At 41.5% G+C, this 18188-nt stretch overlaps 1 protein-coding gene across 4 annotated transcripts in view; it reads left to right on the top strand.

Moving 5' to 3' along the window:
* AP1S3 (adaptor related protein complex 1 subunit sigma 3) overlaps window positions 1-18188 on the top strand; it is a 252787-nt gene that overhangs the window by 153453 nt on the left and 81146 nt on the right. For all 4 annotated transcript variants that reach the window (XM_085634287.1, XM_085634289.1, XM_085634290.1 and 1 more), the window contains exons 3-4: window positions 13883-13991; window positions 17063-17200. In XM_085634287.1, coding sequence (XP_085490413.1) covers window positions 13883-13991; window positions 17063-17200 — 247 coding nt within the window. The remainder of the gene's footprint in view (window positions 1-13882; window positions 13992-17062; window positions 17201-18188) is intronic.

The following is an 18188-nucleotide window of genomic DNA, read 5'->3' as shown; positions in this document are numbered from 1 at the left end:
ATCAGACTCTATACTGCAGAGGTGACCAGGGGAAGAAGGGAGACAAAACAAGGGTAAACAAGGTGATGAATGTCGAGCACAATCTCTGCCTTCAAAAGCTTCTGTATGGTGGCTAAAAGGGAAAAAGGAGGGGTTAGTGAACAGAAGACATACGGATCCTTATCTAACCCTCCCAATTCTGTGCTATACCTTAATTCTCCCTTCTTCCGGTTGTGGTAGGGGGGGGTTTATGAAAAGGACACCCAGGATGCTGTAAAAACAAGTGATGCAGGAATATTATACTCAATGTCTATATGTATGTAACAGAAGGTTTACATTGAGTTAAACTATACTTAGGCTCACCCTTTGCTCCTCCCTGCTAAGATAGTAATCAAACTGCCTTTATAATGCTGGGACAACCAGGTACGCAAGTCCTTGTATAAAGATAGCAGCAGAGCACAATATCAAAAAGAAATATAAGCAAAAAAGAGCGACCTTCACTTGTTACCAGAGTTCAGGAGATAAATGTCAGCTTCGTCAGAAAGCAGGTATAATCACAGTTGGGTCGCACTAGTCTTCCGAGGAAGGTGACTCACGAAGGCTTGACGAGTCACCAACAGGCGGAAGTCAGAGAATTCAGGAAACCATGGGAAATAAAGATCCACAAGTCCAGGATAAATAATGTGGAGGGTGTTTAGCAGAAGAAGGGCAGAGGCATACAACAACGAGTATGGGAAGCACTGAGAGGAGGAAGTCCAGCCGTGAAGCGCAACGGAGAGCTTTCCGCCCGGCCGACCGACGGAACACTGGAATAACAGACGAGCTTACCTCAGGTCCGGCCGGCAGGCGGGACGTACAACTCTCACGCGCTGCTCCGCAGCGGAACTCCTCTCTCGGCACTCCTCTGCTCACAAATGTCGAACTCAAGGTTTTAGAAGGACGGGAAGGTGATCCAACGAAGAGTCCTATCCCAGCAGGCAAACGGAGAAAAGGCAAGGGAAAAACGCGGGACAAAGTCTTTGAAGATACGAAATCCGGATACCAAATCCAAGCGGGAATCAGATGAGCTTCCGAACTACGGGGGCTTCATTATTCAGTACGCAAAGCGCTTCTTCCGGGGGAAGTCAGGCTTTTGTCCTTGCCTGACTCCTCCGCGCATGCGCATTCCATGGCCGCCATCTTTAGTACGGAGCGGCGACAATCATGACACTTGGTTTGTGATGAACAAGTATATTTGCTGTTGTTTCATCAATGAGGTTTAAGCTCCTGTATCTTACAACCATGTTATTTAATTTATTTGTTCAAGTCTTCTGTGGGATCAGTTTCTAAAGGTTTGTAAGTGTTGGTATCCATTAGTTGTCTCATTCCTTCCTCAATATAATCACTTACTTTCATGGTAACCACTGCACCACCATTGTCTGCCGGTTTAACAATGACATCCATTCTCTGTTGAAGGAGGTGGAGAGCTTTTCTTTCTTTTCGGGTAATGTTATCAAAAATCCTTTTAGGTGTTGATTCCTTGATGAGTTTGTTGATGGATAAAATGTATGTATCAAGGACAGGATTTCTACCACATTGAGGAGTCCATGATTTGGGATGGCGGAACTTCTTAAATGGATCTGGATGGTAGCTTGGCAGATCAACATTAGAATTATTGTAAAAGTATTCTGCAAGTCTGCATCTTCTCTCGAAGGTTTTTAGGTCTCATCATGTTGGCAGTATTATGGTCCTTCGGTACAGGACAGAAATAGAGGCCTTTGCTCAAGAGGTTCAATTCAGCTGGGGATAGGAGCCCTCCAGTCAAGTCAATAACTGGGTCGGATGTCTGGAAGGGTTGTAGCTGGCTGATGCTATGCTGCCTTTTTTGTCTTATAAATCTTCTATTCTTTTTATGCTATTTACTCACAGGGCTTTCGCTGACAAGAACATCTCCAAAAACAGAATGATTTATGAAGTGGTGAGTTGGAAGAGGAGGTATATGAAATCTAAACATATCTCTTTGTAGTTTTGCGGATTTAATGTCAATAGCATTCCTGGCAGTCATCTTTTTTACTACTGCGATCCTCTGTAGTATGTGTGCCACTTCAGAGTCACTTTTTGTGTTCTTTAAAAGTTCCAGTTCTTTTTGTAGCTTGGCTTTAAGCATCTGCATTTTTTGAATGGTTACTTTAATAGGTACCGATAGTAGGGCCATTGATGAGATATGCAGTAAAATATTCCATGTCGCGGACCATTCACAACTAGTTAGTTTAAAAGGTGGCTTAGACTTAACCTTCAACCCCATAGGATAGATGTTAAGTTGTTTATAGATTTGTAAATCGGCACTTACTGATTCAATTAATTGAATGAGACAACCAATGGATACCAACACTTACAAACCTTTAGAAACTGATCCCACAGAAGACTTCAACAAAGAAATTAAGAACATGGTTGTAAGATACAGGAGCTTAAACCTCATTGATGAAACCACAGCAGATATACTTGTTCATCCCAAACCAAGACCTGGGAGATTTTATATGCTTCCCAAAATTCCCAAAATGAACAATCCAGGCCGTCCCATCATCTCTGGCAATGACACAGCCACTGAGAGACTATCTTGATTTGTCGACCTGCACCTCCAGCCCATTGTACAGGAACCTCCATCATGTGTTAAAGATACCAGTCACTTCCTTCAGGTTATTGAAAAATTTAACCAAACCTATACATTTGATGATGATACTCTTCTGGCTACATTTGATGTTACATCATTATACACCAATATACCACATGAGGATGGGCTTGTAGCATTATCTGAAGCTCTTAATAAAAGAACTGTGAAAAAGCCATCAACAAATGTGCTTACCAACTTTGCACGAGTTATCCTTAAATCCAACAATTTTACATTCAATGGTAAACACTATCTGCAGATACAAGGGACTTCCATGGGCACTCGGATGGGTCCATCCTATGCAAATACCTTCAAGGGCAAACTAGAGAACTGTATATTTGCTACGTCTAGCATCAAACCACTGGTATGGCTATGATACATTGATGACATATTTATAATATGGAATGCAGGAAGTACAGCATTGGAACAATTTACAGCTTATATCAACAATATCCATCCTACCATCAAATTTACCAGCAGCAATACTAAAACGAAGCCTCATCTCCCTTTTCTGGATGTGCTACTCACCATTCATGAAAACAAAATTACAACTGATCTGTACCACAAGCCTACAGATGCTCATTTGTATCTAAACTGGACTTCATTTCACCCACACCACACTAAACTGAGCATCATCTACAGCCAAGCACTCTGAATAGGGCGCATCTGCAGTAATGAGGAAACCTGTAAAGACCATCTAAAGGAGCTTGCTGCATTATTTAAAAGGCGAGGCTATCCTCTGCATAACATACAGCAACAAATTGACAAGTCTTTGCAGTTACCCAGAGAAGCACTTGTTTGGAATACCAACGGCAGAAACAAAAGTGACAGAACTCCATTTGTAGTTGACTATCATCCATCAGCTCCCAACTACAGAAATATAATGCAAAAAACATTTCCCTTACTGTCCACTTGTGAAACTGCAAAAGGTTTTTCCAAAACCGCCAGTCATTGCTTACCGCAGAGCTCCAAATTTACGATCTCTTATTGTGAGAGCTGAACTCAAGCAAGCTGTAACAAATGCAGGGGTTCATTGCTGTGACTCTAAAAGGTGCATCACGTGTGAATATCTTTTACAAACATCATCTGTAACCGGTTCTGTTACGAGAAGGACCTATGCAATAAGGCAGCATCTTACATGTCGCTCAACATGCATTATTTATGTGATTCAGTGCCAACGGCAAAGCTGTAAAAAACAATATGTAGGCCAACCAGTGAATGACCTCCGTACGCGATTCAGGAACACAAATCGGCAATAATTAATAAGAAAATTGACCAGCCTGTAGCCAATCATTTTAACCTTGTGGATCATTCACTATCAGATTTGAAGATTTTCCCCATGGAACATGTTTCAAAGGAAGAACTACTGGACTCCAGGGAAAACTTCTGGATGTACCGTCTAAAATCACTGCATTCAGATGGACTGAACATTACTGACAACACAACCTGATTACTGCATATCTCAAGAGCTCTCAGGACTGCATTGATTCCACATTCCAAACGGAATCTTCACTCATGATGCTTTTTAAAAATTCAGCTGTGTCATCTGTGCAGCCACAGAGCAAACCATCTTGTACTACCTGAGGAAGGCGGAAGCTGAAACGTTGTAGTGGAAATATAATTTTGTTCTTTGGTGAATCTACCTGTTTGAGTCACTTCTTTCTTGGGGATATATATATATATATACATACACACACACACTCATAATACTTTAGATATATATATATAATATGCTTTAGTATATCAAATGTCAAATGATCTTTATTCAGATATATTAAAAAACATACATAAAAGTACATGTAAATCACAACAATCATCCCTATAGACAATAAAAACAGCATTTGGAGGCTATAATATATACAATGGGGCAATCGTTGGTGCAAATATGCAATGTGCAAGTAATACAGAGGTAGTTCAGGCTTAACAAACCATGTTCATTATTGCTCAAGATCAAACAGCAAAAGGTGAAAGAAAAAACGAATAACTCTAAAAGTTGCATCCATAAAAATACATGTAAGTCATAACAGTCATCCAGATATGACAATAAAAACAGGCATTATTAACCATAGCATGTACAGAGGAACAGCCACTGTGCAAAAGTGCAATGTGCAAATGGTGCAAAGAAATAATGCAACCTTATCAAGCCATATTCATTGATGCGCGGGAACGGACAGCGGTTTGGAGAAAACGACTAACTCTAAAGATTACATCATCTGAGCTTAACATCAATAAGTCTCTAAAAGCTACGTTGAAATCCGTCAAAGCACTATCTCTAAAGTAGGGAATTAGGAAATGTTTGGTGTATTTTACATAAAAACCACAGAAGAGTGTAAAATGTAACAAACTTTGTTTACCACCTAGGTTGCATGGACAGCTTAAATTTCCCAGATTTTTGATATAGCCTAAGGGGAAACAAAGTAAATTTACCACACTTCCGTCCCTGAACCGAAACAACAAGCTCCTATTCCATCTACCCAGTTTCTTGCGCAGGTAACCCTGAGGCATATTGTGGGGCCTACCACATGGTTCCTGAATGGGGATGTACCTGAGGATAGCTGGCTTTACAAACTCGATCTTTTCTCTATTTTCTCGGTACAGGTCGTATAAAGCCCTTTTTACTACGTTCTTATGCAAGCAAACTATTGTTTGGGGTGCTGAGAATAGGTACCCCATTTCCACACTTTCTAAAATTTTCTCTACTGCCCTGAGCCAAGGGATATGATTGGCCCACTCGCTTTTTAGGCAGTCTGAGATAATATCACGGGTCAAGGAGGCAGCAGGGTTCCGCCATATTTTCAACCAGAACAGAGCGGGTCTTGATTTTATTAAGTCCTCTATATAGGGGAGATTCAATTCTCTATGGCACACGTAGGATGGGGCCGAAATGACCCCCCCCCAGAGCCTTCCTACAGAATTTATTCTCTTCCGTCTGTATATTAGTACAATTCGAATATCCCCACACCTCAGCGCCGTAGGTTCCTGTAGGTAGGCACTGGGTTCTATAAATTTGTAAAAGTGGCAGAATGACCTCAGCATGATTTGGTTGACGAAGGGTGATTATAGAATTAATAGCTTTACCCAGTTTGTTCCTCCCTCAACCGTGGGTTTGCCAGGATCCGAAGTCAGAAAACAACAGGCCTAAATAAGGGAAAGTGCAAGTGCTATTTAAAACGTTGTTCCCTGACATGATATGGTGAATTTTGTGTTTCTTTGGGCCGCAGGACATTATATAGGATTTTTTTAAATTGGTGCATAAGCCGAGATCGGCCATGTAAGAGACAAAACCTGAGAATAAGGTGCGCAGTGCATTGGGTGTGCGGCCCATAAGGAACGCATCGTCCGCATAAAGAAGTGCAGGAAGTGGATTACCATTGATGAGCGGGACATCGATAGATAGTTTGCCCAAGGATGTGCTTAGATCATTTATGTATAAAATAAAGAGCAGGGGGGCAAGACGCAGCCTTGTCTTACCCCCCTGCCAATTAAAATCTCACCCGAGACCTCACAGTCATTGTTTATTCGAACACGGGCTTTTAAATCACTGTGTAGGTGGGCAAAAAGTGGACCAAAGGTTCATCTAAGCCATAACTCAACAGAACTGACCATAAACGGGAGCGATTAACAAAATCAAAAGCAGAACCTAAATCCATGAAACCTAAATAAAGTGGGGATTTTTTAGCTATATTGTATTTGGCTAATACTAAATTTAAATTTAGGCATTGCTCCACGGTCCCTACATTGCTTCTGAAGCCTAGCTGGCATGGATGTAAAATCTTGTTTTCTTCAGCCCAATTACTGATCTTATTAAAAATGACCCTGCCCAAAATCTTCAAAGTGTTATCGATTAACGATATTGGGCGATAACTGCCAGGGTCAAGTCTGTTACCTTTTTTAAAAATTGGTACGATGATGCTATTAGACCAAGAATCTGGCAGTAGGGTATTAGATAGATTATTAAAAACGTTGCACAGTAAAGGTGACCAAAAGTCAGGCTCTGATTTGATTAAGTCGATGGATAGTCCATCAGGGCAGGAGCTTTGTTCCCTGCACTTTGTAAAATGGCATCCTCCACCTCCATTATGGAAATGTTCGGTAACATAAGGGGCTGAAGATTTACCATGAGAGGGGTCGGTGCCATATAAATATTTGAGAAATTCTCCACCCACACATCCCCTAATATACTACAATTTATGGGGGTGATATTAGATCCAATCGATCTCAGGTTCTTGACCTCGCTCCAAAACCCAGCAACGTCCTTCGTTGCTGCTGTGCATACAAGGGATTCCCAGTGGGTTTTTAAAAGCTCTTCAGATCTTGTTTTTAGGGTACGCTTGTATCTTGACCTCAGAGTCCTCACCAGTAACTTATCTGGTAGATCAGCTGTAAGGGCAGCCCTTAGTTCCCTATTTGCTTTGGAGCATAAGTTGTCAAACCATCTTGGATTTTTGTTGATGTTGACTGGGGCTGGTTTGGAAATCTCCTTTTTTATAGCCTTACACAGCCCTGAGAATGCTTCAACGATAACATGTCCGAGGCTATCGGTGGATAGGCAGGTGGATATTAGTAAAGGCTGCAATTTTATAATACGAGCTAGCACCCCCTTATTGTCAATCCCCTTCCAGACCACCCTAAGTTTGTCTGTCGACACAGCTAAGTTTTTAGCCCCGATTTCTCTCCGGTTCACCATTTTTTTGATGGATTTAAAACAAGATAAAATCGGATGATGGTCACTGTATATGGTGCTAACGACTGTGGCCTCTAATAAAAGATCCGCGAGCAGGGAGGTTATGAATACATAATCAATTGTGGATGCACTCCCACGTCCGACATAGGTGGCCACGGGACCTTTATTTGTGGCAATATTTGCCTTTTCCATAACATTAACTAGGTCCCATGTGGCTAGATGGTTAGACAATTCTTCGCCTCTTTTGCAAGGGGGGGTTTTACGATAAATATGTGCATTGAAGTCTCCTCCTAAACATATACCATCAAGTTTACCATACTTTTGACCATGTGTGATTTAATCAATAAAATCAAACAATTTTATAAAATTCATATTGGGATGTGTTGTAAAAATTAATTAAACATAGTCTTATCCTACTGATATAAAGCAGGGCCTAAAAGCTCATATCATTTGTTTCCAACAGTTCTATTTTAACTTCTGCCCTGATTTTGACCCAAATAGATAGTCCCCCACTAGGTCTACCCGTGGCCGGGATCGGTACAGTTTGATTATAACAGCTGTAACCCTCAAAAAGTAGGGGACTAGTACACCAAGTTTCTTGGAACATTAAGATGTCGCAGTTAAAAACCCAGTCCACCCAGTCCCTGATTTTTACTTTCGCATTAAGACCTGCTGTGTTCCAACTCAGAATTGTCAAATTATAATTCGATGTTGGCGTGGCGATGGAATGGCTAATGACTTTAGGGTGGGATGACAATGTAGGCGCTTTGGTGCCATTGGAGGCCATTGTAGTGGGGTAAGTTGACAATTCCCCCACTGAGCCAGGTGTGTTAATATAATTCCTGGTTACTAAATCTGGGGTGGTAACTGATGGTCAGTCCAGGGTACCCAGCTCAGACAATGCGCTGAACCTATTATGCAGTGGCAAAGGTGGTGGGGCAGGGCTGGGTGATCTGTGATGGGGTCTATAAAAATAGCCCAGTGGCAAAGAGGTTATGACAGTAGGAGGGGAGAAATAAGTGTTGATACTGCCAAGGATGAATTTAACTGTAGTGGGGTTTCTGAAATGAATTACAATACAGTCTCCTGCTATATTCTTAGATGATGGACCAACCCAGCTCACCCGTCGGACGGACAAAATCTCTCTCGAGATATTAGGGCCTACCCCTTTGTGTTTGGACAGCCAGTCTAGACACTTATTGTTTAGCTGAACCCTTGACTCACTCTGTCCATCCCTTAGCTCTGGTACGCCTGCCAAAATTATAACATAAGGGCAGGCATCGGGAGGCAGATAAAGGGCAGGCCCCAGGTGTTTAATAGGCCTAGTAGCGATGGTTTGGCCCTTGTCTGACCCGATATTAGTGGGGGCCTCCGGCCTTATAAGGGGCAGGGTGGAAACGTCCTTTAGCGTATTGGAGGCCACGCTAATGGGACAAACTGATTCCGTTGCTCCAACCGGGGTATACTGAGGAGTCATTACAGTATAATTACTCCCTCCGTTAACACCTTTGATGCAGTGTTGGATGTGGCTGTGCTACTTAATGTATCGGACCCTCCACCCAAGAAGCCCTTACTAGCAACTTCCAACTCTTTACAAAAGGCTATCTCCCCTCATTAAATCAAGGCTAATCACCCCTTTCCTTTTTGCATCTTCATTTTTTATCACATTTTCTAGTCTATCTAATCTTTTAAAAATATTATTAAACTGTTTGATCATTTGACTTTCCATTTGTTTAAAAATAGTGTCAACTATAGTTTCCATAAAATTCTCATTTGATTTTTTTAATGTGGCGCTTTCGATTACGGGATCAGTCTGTATGCATACGCAATTATGTCCTTCTTTGGAGGGAACAGTGTCCAAAAGCCCTTCAGCGAGTTGCAATGGTTCAGTCATGACGCTGCTACCACCTGGCAATTTTTGCTTCCCTCTGGTCCACATACTCTGCGGTGTTGGTTGGCTCTTGTTACGTGTGGGTTGTTTCCTTTTGTTGGCTGATTGTTTCAAAGAGCCTCTTTTTCCCCCTGCGGTTTTATTGTTCGGGGACAGAGAAGGGATGGGGGCATGCACAATGGGGTCGGTCTGTGAGTCGATTATAATTGTACCACAGTTACCCCCTAATGGTGTAGATAATAAGTTGGCCGAGTTAGGTTTAGAAACTGTGACCACGGGGGACAGCGATAAAGTATAATTTGGGCTTGTTTCCTGGGGCTCTGGATGTAAGCGTATATGCTCCATAGACATTCTCCTCTCAGTGTTAGCTATTTCATTTGTAACCATATTAAAGGCATTGTCCAGCAAGCTTTCTAAGGATAGCGGGATGGCAGAGTGTATATCATTTTACATATAAATATTCAAAGAACATGGATTTTCCTATAAATTAGATACATTCCTTGATGTCTCTCTACCCATATGACATCACAGTTCAGACGTACAAGCCAAGTTTGCCACTAAGACTGTAAGTACTCCTTTTTAAGTAGGCTGAGGCTCCATTTTCTGTATTTCTGCAGAATCATCAACATGTCTGCCTTTGCAGCAGATGCTGTCTGTCCTTATCTTTCCAAGAACCTGTGAAGTTGTCAAGTCACTTAAATATAGACATCAACAATACACCTGTTGCAACATCAGTCTAGAGCAAGAGCCTGGTTATCTAAATTTCAAGGTCAAACAAGAACAATAGCTAAAACAGTGTAGTCTGTAATGTCACAATATTACCTTCTTTGTTTAAAAAATAAATGCGTCTTAGACTAGCATCTGGATGCTCATTGGCTATACTAGACCTTCCTAAAGTGATGTTGGAAATTCCATCGTGGGTAAGGTATAGTATAAATGCACTGCCACTTGACCACTTGTCAGGAGAGGTCCTTCTCCCTAGATTATCATGCAAGATACTGCCAGAGACTATATCAAGCTGCCGAGTCCAGGAGTAGCTGATGCACTGTGTGTTTGTCTTCCACAGTGAATACAGCCTTCCTGACTCCTGATAATTACTGCATTTGTAAACAGGTATGCAGTTTTCTCCCTAAGAAAATCTAGACACAAGTTATGCTACTCCATGCTTTCGTAGCGCATAGAAGTGGGTTTCAGGGTGTTAGTATTTTGGATGACATTTTAACCATGGTAGAAACGTTCATTTTATTCTCGTTGATCACACATGAATTTGTGCTGGTTTAATCGTATTCTGTATTGTTGTTTTAGATTTGATGAGCAACATGGTGCACCTGTTAAACTAATAAGCATGTTTATTTCAAGTGTTTTTTTCTTAGCGCAACCTGTGTGTGATAGTGAAGAGAATGAAAGAGGTTTGTTTCTAATCACCACAGTGCCCCTGGATCCATGTTTAGGGACTGTTGGTAACCCAAAAGCATTGATGCCACATCAACTATGTATTGGGTGGGATTCCGTGATGCTACAAAAACCTGTCTTTCACATTCAAGTGCATTGAACAAAGTTCCCTCTTGTCTCCAGTGGGTGGAAAAATAAACCTTTTAGAGCTGAGCTAGATAATCAATTTAAGCACCAGGGTCATTGCCAGCCAACCATAACCAGGAGAACTATTGTCTCACATTATATTTCATTAACACCACCTTCTTCAGGACCAGTTAATTTAAAAGTCCAAATCTCTTCTCTCTAATGGAGGGCTTCTGTCTGCACAACACAATATGAATATATATATATATATATATATACTTTACATATTAATATGGATCATAGAAACGGTTTTGCAATTAATATTAAAGGATTACCGTATCCTGAGTCACCGCATTTGTGTGTGAGAGATGTATATATACAAATAGGAAAAGACTTCAAGGCCATCCCCAGTGCCAATATGTGATCATAAAATGCAATCATGCAGGTGTGGTATTAAGTTAGAAGTTGTTGAATATCCACACAGTTAACACAATATTACATGTAAACTATGGATATTCTAACCCATCATCATAACCAAGCTCAAGGCATATGTTCCTTATCCCGCTACACTGAGCCCCACAGTCCTTGTGGGGCCCTGAATCATCATTCCACATCCCTTATCTCCTTCTTGTTAATAGTAAAGCTTCTTTTTGATTTACATATTGAATTGTGTGTTAGTAGCTCAAATACAAACTAGACTTAAACTCTTACTCTCAAAGAATCAAACTTTTTTGGGGCTTTTAATGAAAGGCTACATCTTGAGAAATACCAAGTTACAGATGGGGCCCACTTATAATTGTGCTAGTACGTGCATATGTCCTAACTTGGGCCAGTCCTACAGGAAAAAGAGAACAACCATAAAATACTACAGCTTGTCTGTGTTGCTTCATATATGGGTAGCTGTTTAAAGGTATATGTTTATTACTGTAGAGTAGCACACTTTCATTTAGTAATAATAGAGATATTGTCAAAAATCAGCACATCAAAGAAGCATACACTGTCACATGCAAATGTTAGCTGACACTTGGGTAGGTCTACGATATTGTCCCGCCCAAACACATCCCAATCACAGTGGGCCTTTTTAAGACTTTACTGTGTCAAAGTCTGTTTGACAGTTCTGCTGGATTGACATATGATATGATATTTGGGGCAGACATCAAAGGAGGGAAACGGGATGCCAAAACAATTCTTGTTTATCCCATGTTTAGTTGCAGACAACTCACTTTGTTCACCAAACTTCTGTCACTAAGGTTGTTCGGGTACAGGGACTGCTTGTAAGTGGAGTTTGGTGTTAGATGTTGGAGGACACAAGAATTGCCATTGTGCTCACCCTACACACCCCTCCAGCCTTCAGAGCCCAAGTTTAAAGTGGCTGAAGAAGACCACCATCTTGAAAATGCCCAAAGTGGATGGGGTTTGCCCCTCAACCTTTACCCCATTGGTTAGGGTGTCCACAGTGGTCATTCCCATCCACTCGCTCATACCAGACCTAAATAGGGCATCACCAGACACTCGTTTCAGAACACTCCTGGACTTGTGAATGATCAAAAGAGCACTGAATGTGCTGTTGGAGACCTGAAAGAGCCTAGAAAACTCGACCGGCTCCCCATTTTGTACCCATGACAAAGTGGTGGACTCAGAGTGTCATGAGGTTGACCTTCTGTTCCAGTGGCAGAGGTACAAGATCCACGATACCTTTCATGCAGCTGATCAGTGGCAACTGACCCTGGACTGGACTCTCTCTGACACCGTATGAGTCTCGAAGTGCCTCCACTGGTTTCCTGGGTGGTTTAGGCATGTATTGCTGGGATGGGTTGGGACTTAAAGGATTGAAGTCAGAAAGTAAAATCGGGATGAACTGAATTAGTGCATCTGATCTGCGCTCTGTTGCGGTCAGCGTCAAACTGTGCCGAGGTCCTGTTCAGCTGTGACCATTGACACTTTGCCCTTCTCGGTTCTCTTTCTACTTTAATTTTTTTTTAATCCTATCTCCAATTCTTCTTATGGGATGTTTTCCATTTTGGTGTCATTTTGTGCATTAAATGTTGCTCTATTTTCCTAATCCCTTTAGATGTGTATTGTTTTTCATAAGAATGTATTACTGTTTTAGCTCTGCTTAAATTGTTCACACATTTCTTCTAGGTTAAGCTCGTCTACTCTGTCCCATAGCCATCATGTGGTTGAGCTCATATATATTTAATTATTTTATTGGTTCACCCTGAGAGAGATTGTGATCATTACTTGAGGTGGATGCTTACCCCACTGCTCCCACAAATAATAACCCAGTTTCTTACAGAGGATGTGTAGGATGAGTTATTGTGTTCCTAAACTCACTGGTGACTGAAGTAACACATTCAGGTGCAAGCCAAGCCTATTAGCATAGTCATTGTAAAAACTGGACCTAACAAAGTATTCCAGTATACTTTGTTGAAGGACTGCCATGCAGACTCAAGGAATTAATGGGTTTGTATGTGTATAAGATTGCATATAATAAGGTCACGTTGGAGTATCCTTGCTAGTGAACATAGCACAACTATGGACGTTATAAAACCTGATGGTGCTCCTTCACTTGTAAATGTTGTCTTTATATAAGTACTATTTGTGTTTAGCAACGATATAGAACAGGAATTGCGTTTTTACATGAGAAATCTTTAATATTTCATTACACCATGATATTCAAGAATGTTTTGTGAAATTGATTTGTGAATATATGAATAATGTGAGATGGGTGGTCTTTGAGGTTATTTGCTAATTATTTCATGGTATTTGCCATCATTATTTGCAGATCTAATTTGTTGTTGCAGGTAGTTTATAATCAAAGTGGATTTCCTAAATTTGGATAGGAAAATTGAAATGCCTCATCTGAATTCACATATTCACTCAAAAAACTTTTGACGTTAAAATATGATTTCCTCATCTTGTATTATACGAACTTCCTCCTGAAAATCCTCTCTCCAGCCTACAAATTATCATAACTTTGTAGCTGCAGACTAAGCCCAAGGTAGCTTTGTGTACAAATTTAGATGAGGATGCCAGTAAGTGGTCGCTAAGATCAGTGAACATTTATTTTGCCTCAAACTTGCAAGGAACTTTACTTCTAGCCAATGTGGGACATTTAAGGGCTTATCTTTAATTTATCACCCTGTTTTGTTTCTCTTTTTAGGTACGCTAGTTTATATTTTTGTTGTGCGGTAGAAGAAGATGATAATGAATTACTGACTTTAGAAACTGTTCATCGATTTGTAGAAGTACTTGATAAGTACTTTGGAAATGTAAGTTTTTTCAATAACCACAACTTAGTATACATTTTTGATATGGTTTTATGTAAATTTTGCGATTGAGTTATATTTGATTGTGTATTTTATTTTTCATGTGTGTTCCCCAAACAATTATTCTTTTGTCTCTTGATGTTTTAGTAAAGGTCATTAATGTTCAAGACTCCCTAATTGATTTAGTAAACCTTGTATTAACCGTAGAATACGAATTCACAGGTGGGAATTTGACAAGCACTGGCAACGCTAATGAGTCTCCCTGACCAATCAATGTAGGAGTGGTGTTTAGGGGGATTGGAGGCGTATAATGTTTTTTTTTTTAAAGCTGCTGAGAGTAGTAATGGAATAGCTGTGGGTGGATTGGAAGAGCAACACGGAGAGTGAGGGTGGTATTTGATGGGCTAAACAGCAGATGAGGGAGAGAGCAAGAAAACACATGCAATGCCATGGAGTGCTAAAGAAAAATAATATAGTTCTTCCTTCTGTGAAATCAGAACACAATAAAGACTAAATGCTCCAGACGACTTGGGTTAAACAAAGAATAGGGAAGAAAGCTATTGAATTAATAGCAACTAAATGAGATAGACAAGAACTCCATCCAGTTAAGAGTAAGGGGCTGTCCCAAAACCCACTATACATATTTGAATAAGAGACAGTAGGTCTTAGACACCAGACAGGTAAAGCTGTCTGTAAGCAAGACCTAAAAATGTATCAAAATTTAGGCAACAGCAATTGTCCTCGTTTGAGTTGTCAGAGAGGCTGTGAAAAAATGTCAGATGGCAGCCAATGGTGAGAGAGGTCTTAAAGTCAATTTAGTTTTAGCCATTTTTAATAATTGATGTAGACCGCTGAACGTGAGCACCACAAGGACATGACACACTTGGTGCTTGAGTGATACATAAGCATATGGTTTTCAGTTGTACTTGTACCATTACAGTAAGGATTACCACATTGACATTTTGGGACATAATATGGACAAAGTCTTCCGTTATCCTCCGCTTTGCCTCTACTTTTCTCTTTGACTGCCATTCAGTGGGCCAGTTTGCTTTCTGTCCTCTTCGTCGGTTAGTGGCAAGTAGAAGACCCAGTGTTTTCTGAAACATTTCATAAGCAGGAATAGATATAAAAGGCTGACTCTTGATTGTCCGGATTCATACCTGTGACACTCAGCTCACTAAATAAGCATTCTTAATGGCAGTTGCAGTCTATAATATCTGATAATTAACTGCTCTATTAATTGCGAGTGCAAAAACAGCAGTTGATGGACAGAATGCAGAACAATGTCATCCATTCACCCCAGTACAGAGATCTGGTCCTAAATCCATTGATTTTTTTGCTCTCCATGCCATTCCAGTTTGAACCCAGCCATATGCAAATCAGTCTTGACCCTGTGCCTCGTGGGAACAGTCCAGCCCGAACTACCAAGCCAGGTCCTCCCTGGACTGGAAACCAGCATCCTAATACCGGTTTCGGGGTTTCACCCCTCTTCAGCCAGGATAGCTTGATTCCAGTGGCATGGAGAGCATGGGACCCACGTCTGGGCATACCCGTCCCACTCGGGGTGGCAAATGCAAAAACAGTTGATGGACAGAATGAAGAACAATGTCATACATAAACACTCCGTCCATCATCCCCTTTGGTTTTGCTTTGTTCGCCCTAAGTTGGCAGGGTATGCCCAGACGTGGGTCCCTTGCTCACTTTGCCCATGGATTCAAGCTAGCCTGGCTGATTAGCCAGAAACTGGTCCCTGGATGCTCGTTTCCGGTCCAGGAAAGACATGGCTTGGCTGTTTGGGCTGGACTGTTCCCATGAGGCACAGGGTCAGACTGAATTGCATATGGCCATGTCTGAACTGGGGTGGCGGAGTGAGCTAAAAAATGATGATGGATTAAAACCCAGATCAGTTGACTGGGGGTGAATGCTTGCAATGTTCAACACTCCGTCCATCATCCCCTTTGGTTTTGCTAGTAGTTACGAGGGCAGAACTGGTCATTAGAACCTACATTGTCCCACAGCAAAAGGCAATGATGCCCCCTCCGCAGTTCAACAGCCCCGCCACAACCCATGTTGGCATTACCTTGCAGACCATATGAAACCACTGCAACTCTTTCTCCACACCTTCACTGGTACAACCCTCATCCCTACTGAGTCTACAAATGTATTCAGCTAATCTCGGTTTCCAGGATGGCCTTACTCGTCACTGTGCTTTTAAATTCACTTTGTGCTCACCTGCTAACAACTACTGTCAACACATAGCTCCTTTACTAATATAAAAAAATCAAGTGCTTCCCTCAGCAGGAGCACACGAAAAGCAAACTCGGACCACTCCTCAAATCGCACCTAAAAATTCCGAAGCATAGCAATGCAAGTAGACAATACAGTTTAAAAAAGAAAAATAATTAAAAAAAAAAGTTAGGGTTGCAAAGTAGGGGCTTCCATGCTGGCAAAGTCACAAAACACATACTGCATTGTCCCACAGACCGGAACAAGAGTTCCCAAAAGTATGATGTGCTGGTAAGTGGCATTTGTTGTTGCCTGTCACGTGCGCCTTTTGATTGGGTATGACGCTCTGAATATTCCATTGTGGTAAATATTAAGTGAATTAATCGTTGTCTCGTAAATGACGCTAACCCAAAGAGCCATAATGTAGGGTTTCAGCCCCGAAAAGTTATATTGTACCTAAATAATCTTTCAGAAATGTCTTTCGTTTTGGTCATATTTTCAATCCGAAATATTTGTATTTACCATTTACAGAAAATGGCATCCAATTAAAAGCTGGTCATTTAAATAAGAAAGACAAGCCCTTAAAGCCAAAATGAGTGTACATGTAGTGTTTTACAGACTACCCCCAAATCGCCTCCTCTTTGTTAGATTGATTGCTCAGTGACAGAAATGCAATATGTTCTTCCCAAACCGAAAAGCAGGGAGGTGACCTGGGTTTGCTCTTTAGGAATTAGCATCTTAAATCGTAGTTTGCTTTCTACATGCTGGATTTTAATTTCCGTTCTGGGTGTTATTTTACTTGAAAAATGTCGTCAGCATACTCAAATGTACATTTTCTTCCCTTTCAGGTTTGCGAACTAGATATTATTTTTAATTTTGAGAAGGCTTATTTTCTTCTTGACGAGTTTCTAATTGGTGGAGAAATTCAAGACACTTCAAAGTTATCTGTAGTGAAAGCCATTGAAGACTCGGATATGTTACAAGAGGTAAGCGGAAGTGAAATGGAAACTACAATTAAAAGCAAATACATCTGATAAGATTCATTGGGGGGAAATGTACATTGAACTGTAAGTGTGCGATGGAAAGTTTATTCTTTTCGAGGTTTTCATTGAGGCTGGATAAATATTCTATAAGGAGAAATGTCCTCCTCCTCATTCACAGCTTCTCCCGCACCTCTGTATTCCAAATGTCCCTTCTCATGCCCGGTTTCTTAAATTATTACCCTCCTTGGAGACTCAGATTGGTTTTATTAATGCCAGTCTCTCACCACATTGACAATGCAAGCTCAACTCTGTCCCCTCCCACTCGGATGCAACAATTGGGTTTACCATAGGCGCCTTCCCTAACCATCGGATCCCCTGTCACGCCGCATCTAACATCTATGACACTGTTACCAACTGCTTTCTAACATTTTTTTCGGACTGAAACCCATATGTCTAACACCAAAATCCCAGTGCCTCGAAACATCTTGCTGGACAAATATTATATTGATCTGAAAAATAATGAACCAAGGCAGATCCATGAGTCAGCTGTCGATTGGGAAGGCTGGCAGCCGGGCATTGGGCGATTGGCCGGTGCCTGAGGGTCACCAGTGGGCCGGTTTTTGTCAACCTGCCCACAGAGCATTACTGTCGGACCTGCCTGGCCACTGTAATGTGGGGCCAGCATCATGCAATTTTGCAGCAGGATCTCTAGGCCAGTATTTTTCTGGCCACTGCCTTCTTTATCTTGTCCCCTCCCTCCGCCCAGAAGCAGTGCTCCACACCCCTGCCATGCTGCTAAACTGAGGTGAGGTGTTGAGAGTGCAGCAGCCTGCCTGGGGGCAGGTGATGTGGCCGTTGGGCCATCACCACCTCAGCTACCCTGGAGCAGCAGCAGCTCTGTGCTTTTTAGGTCTCGCCTGACCCAGCGCATGCGCTGGTCTGACGAGACATTTTGTGAGGGCTCCAAAAAGTGCTACCAGGCCAGACTAGA

The sequence above is a fragment of the Triturus cristatus genome, chromosome 11 (assembly GCF_964204655.1).
Source record: "Triturus cristatus chromosome 11, aTriCri1.1, whole genome shotgun sequence".
Lineage (NCBI taxonomy): Eukaryota > Metazoa > Chordata > Amphibia > Caudata > Salamandridae > Triturus > Triturus cristatus.
Note: the sequence above shows the minus strand (reverse complement) of the source record. Positions and strands in the feature narration are given on the sequence as shown.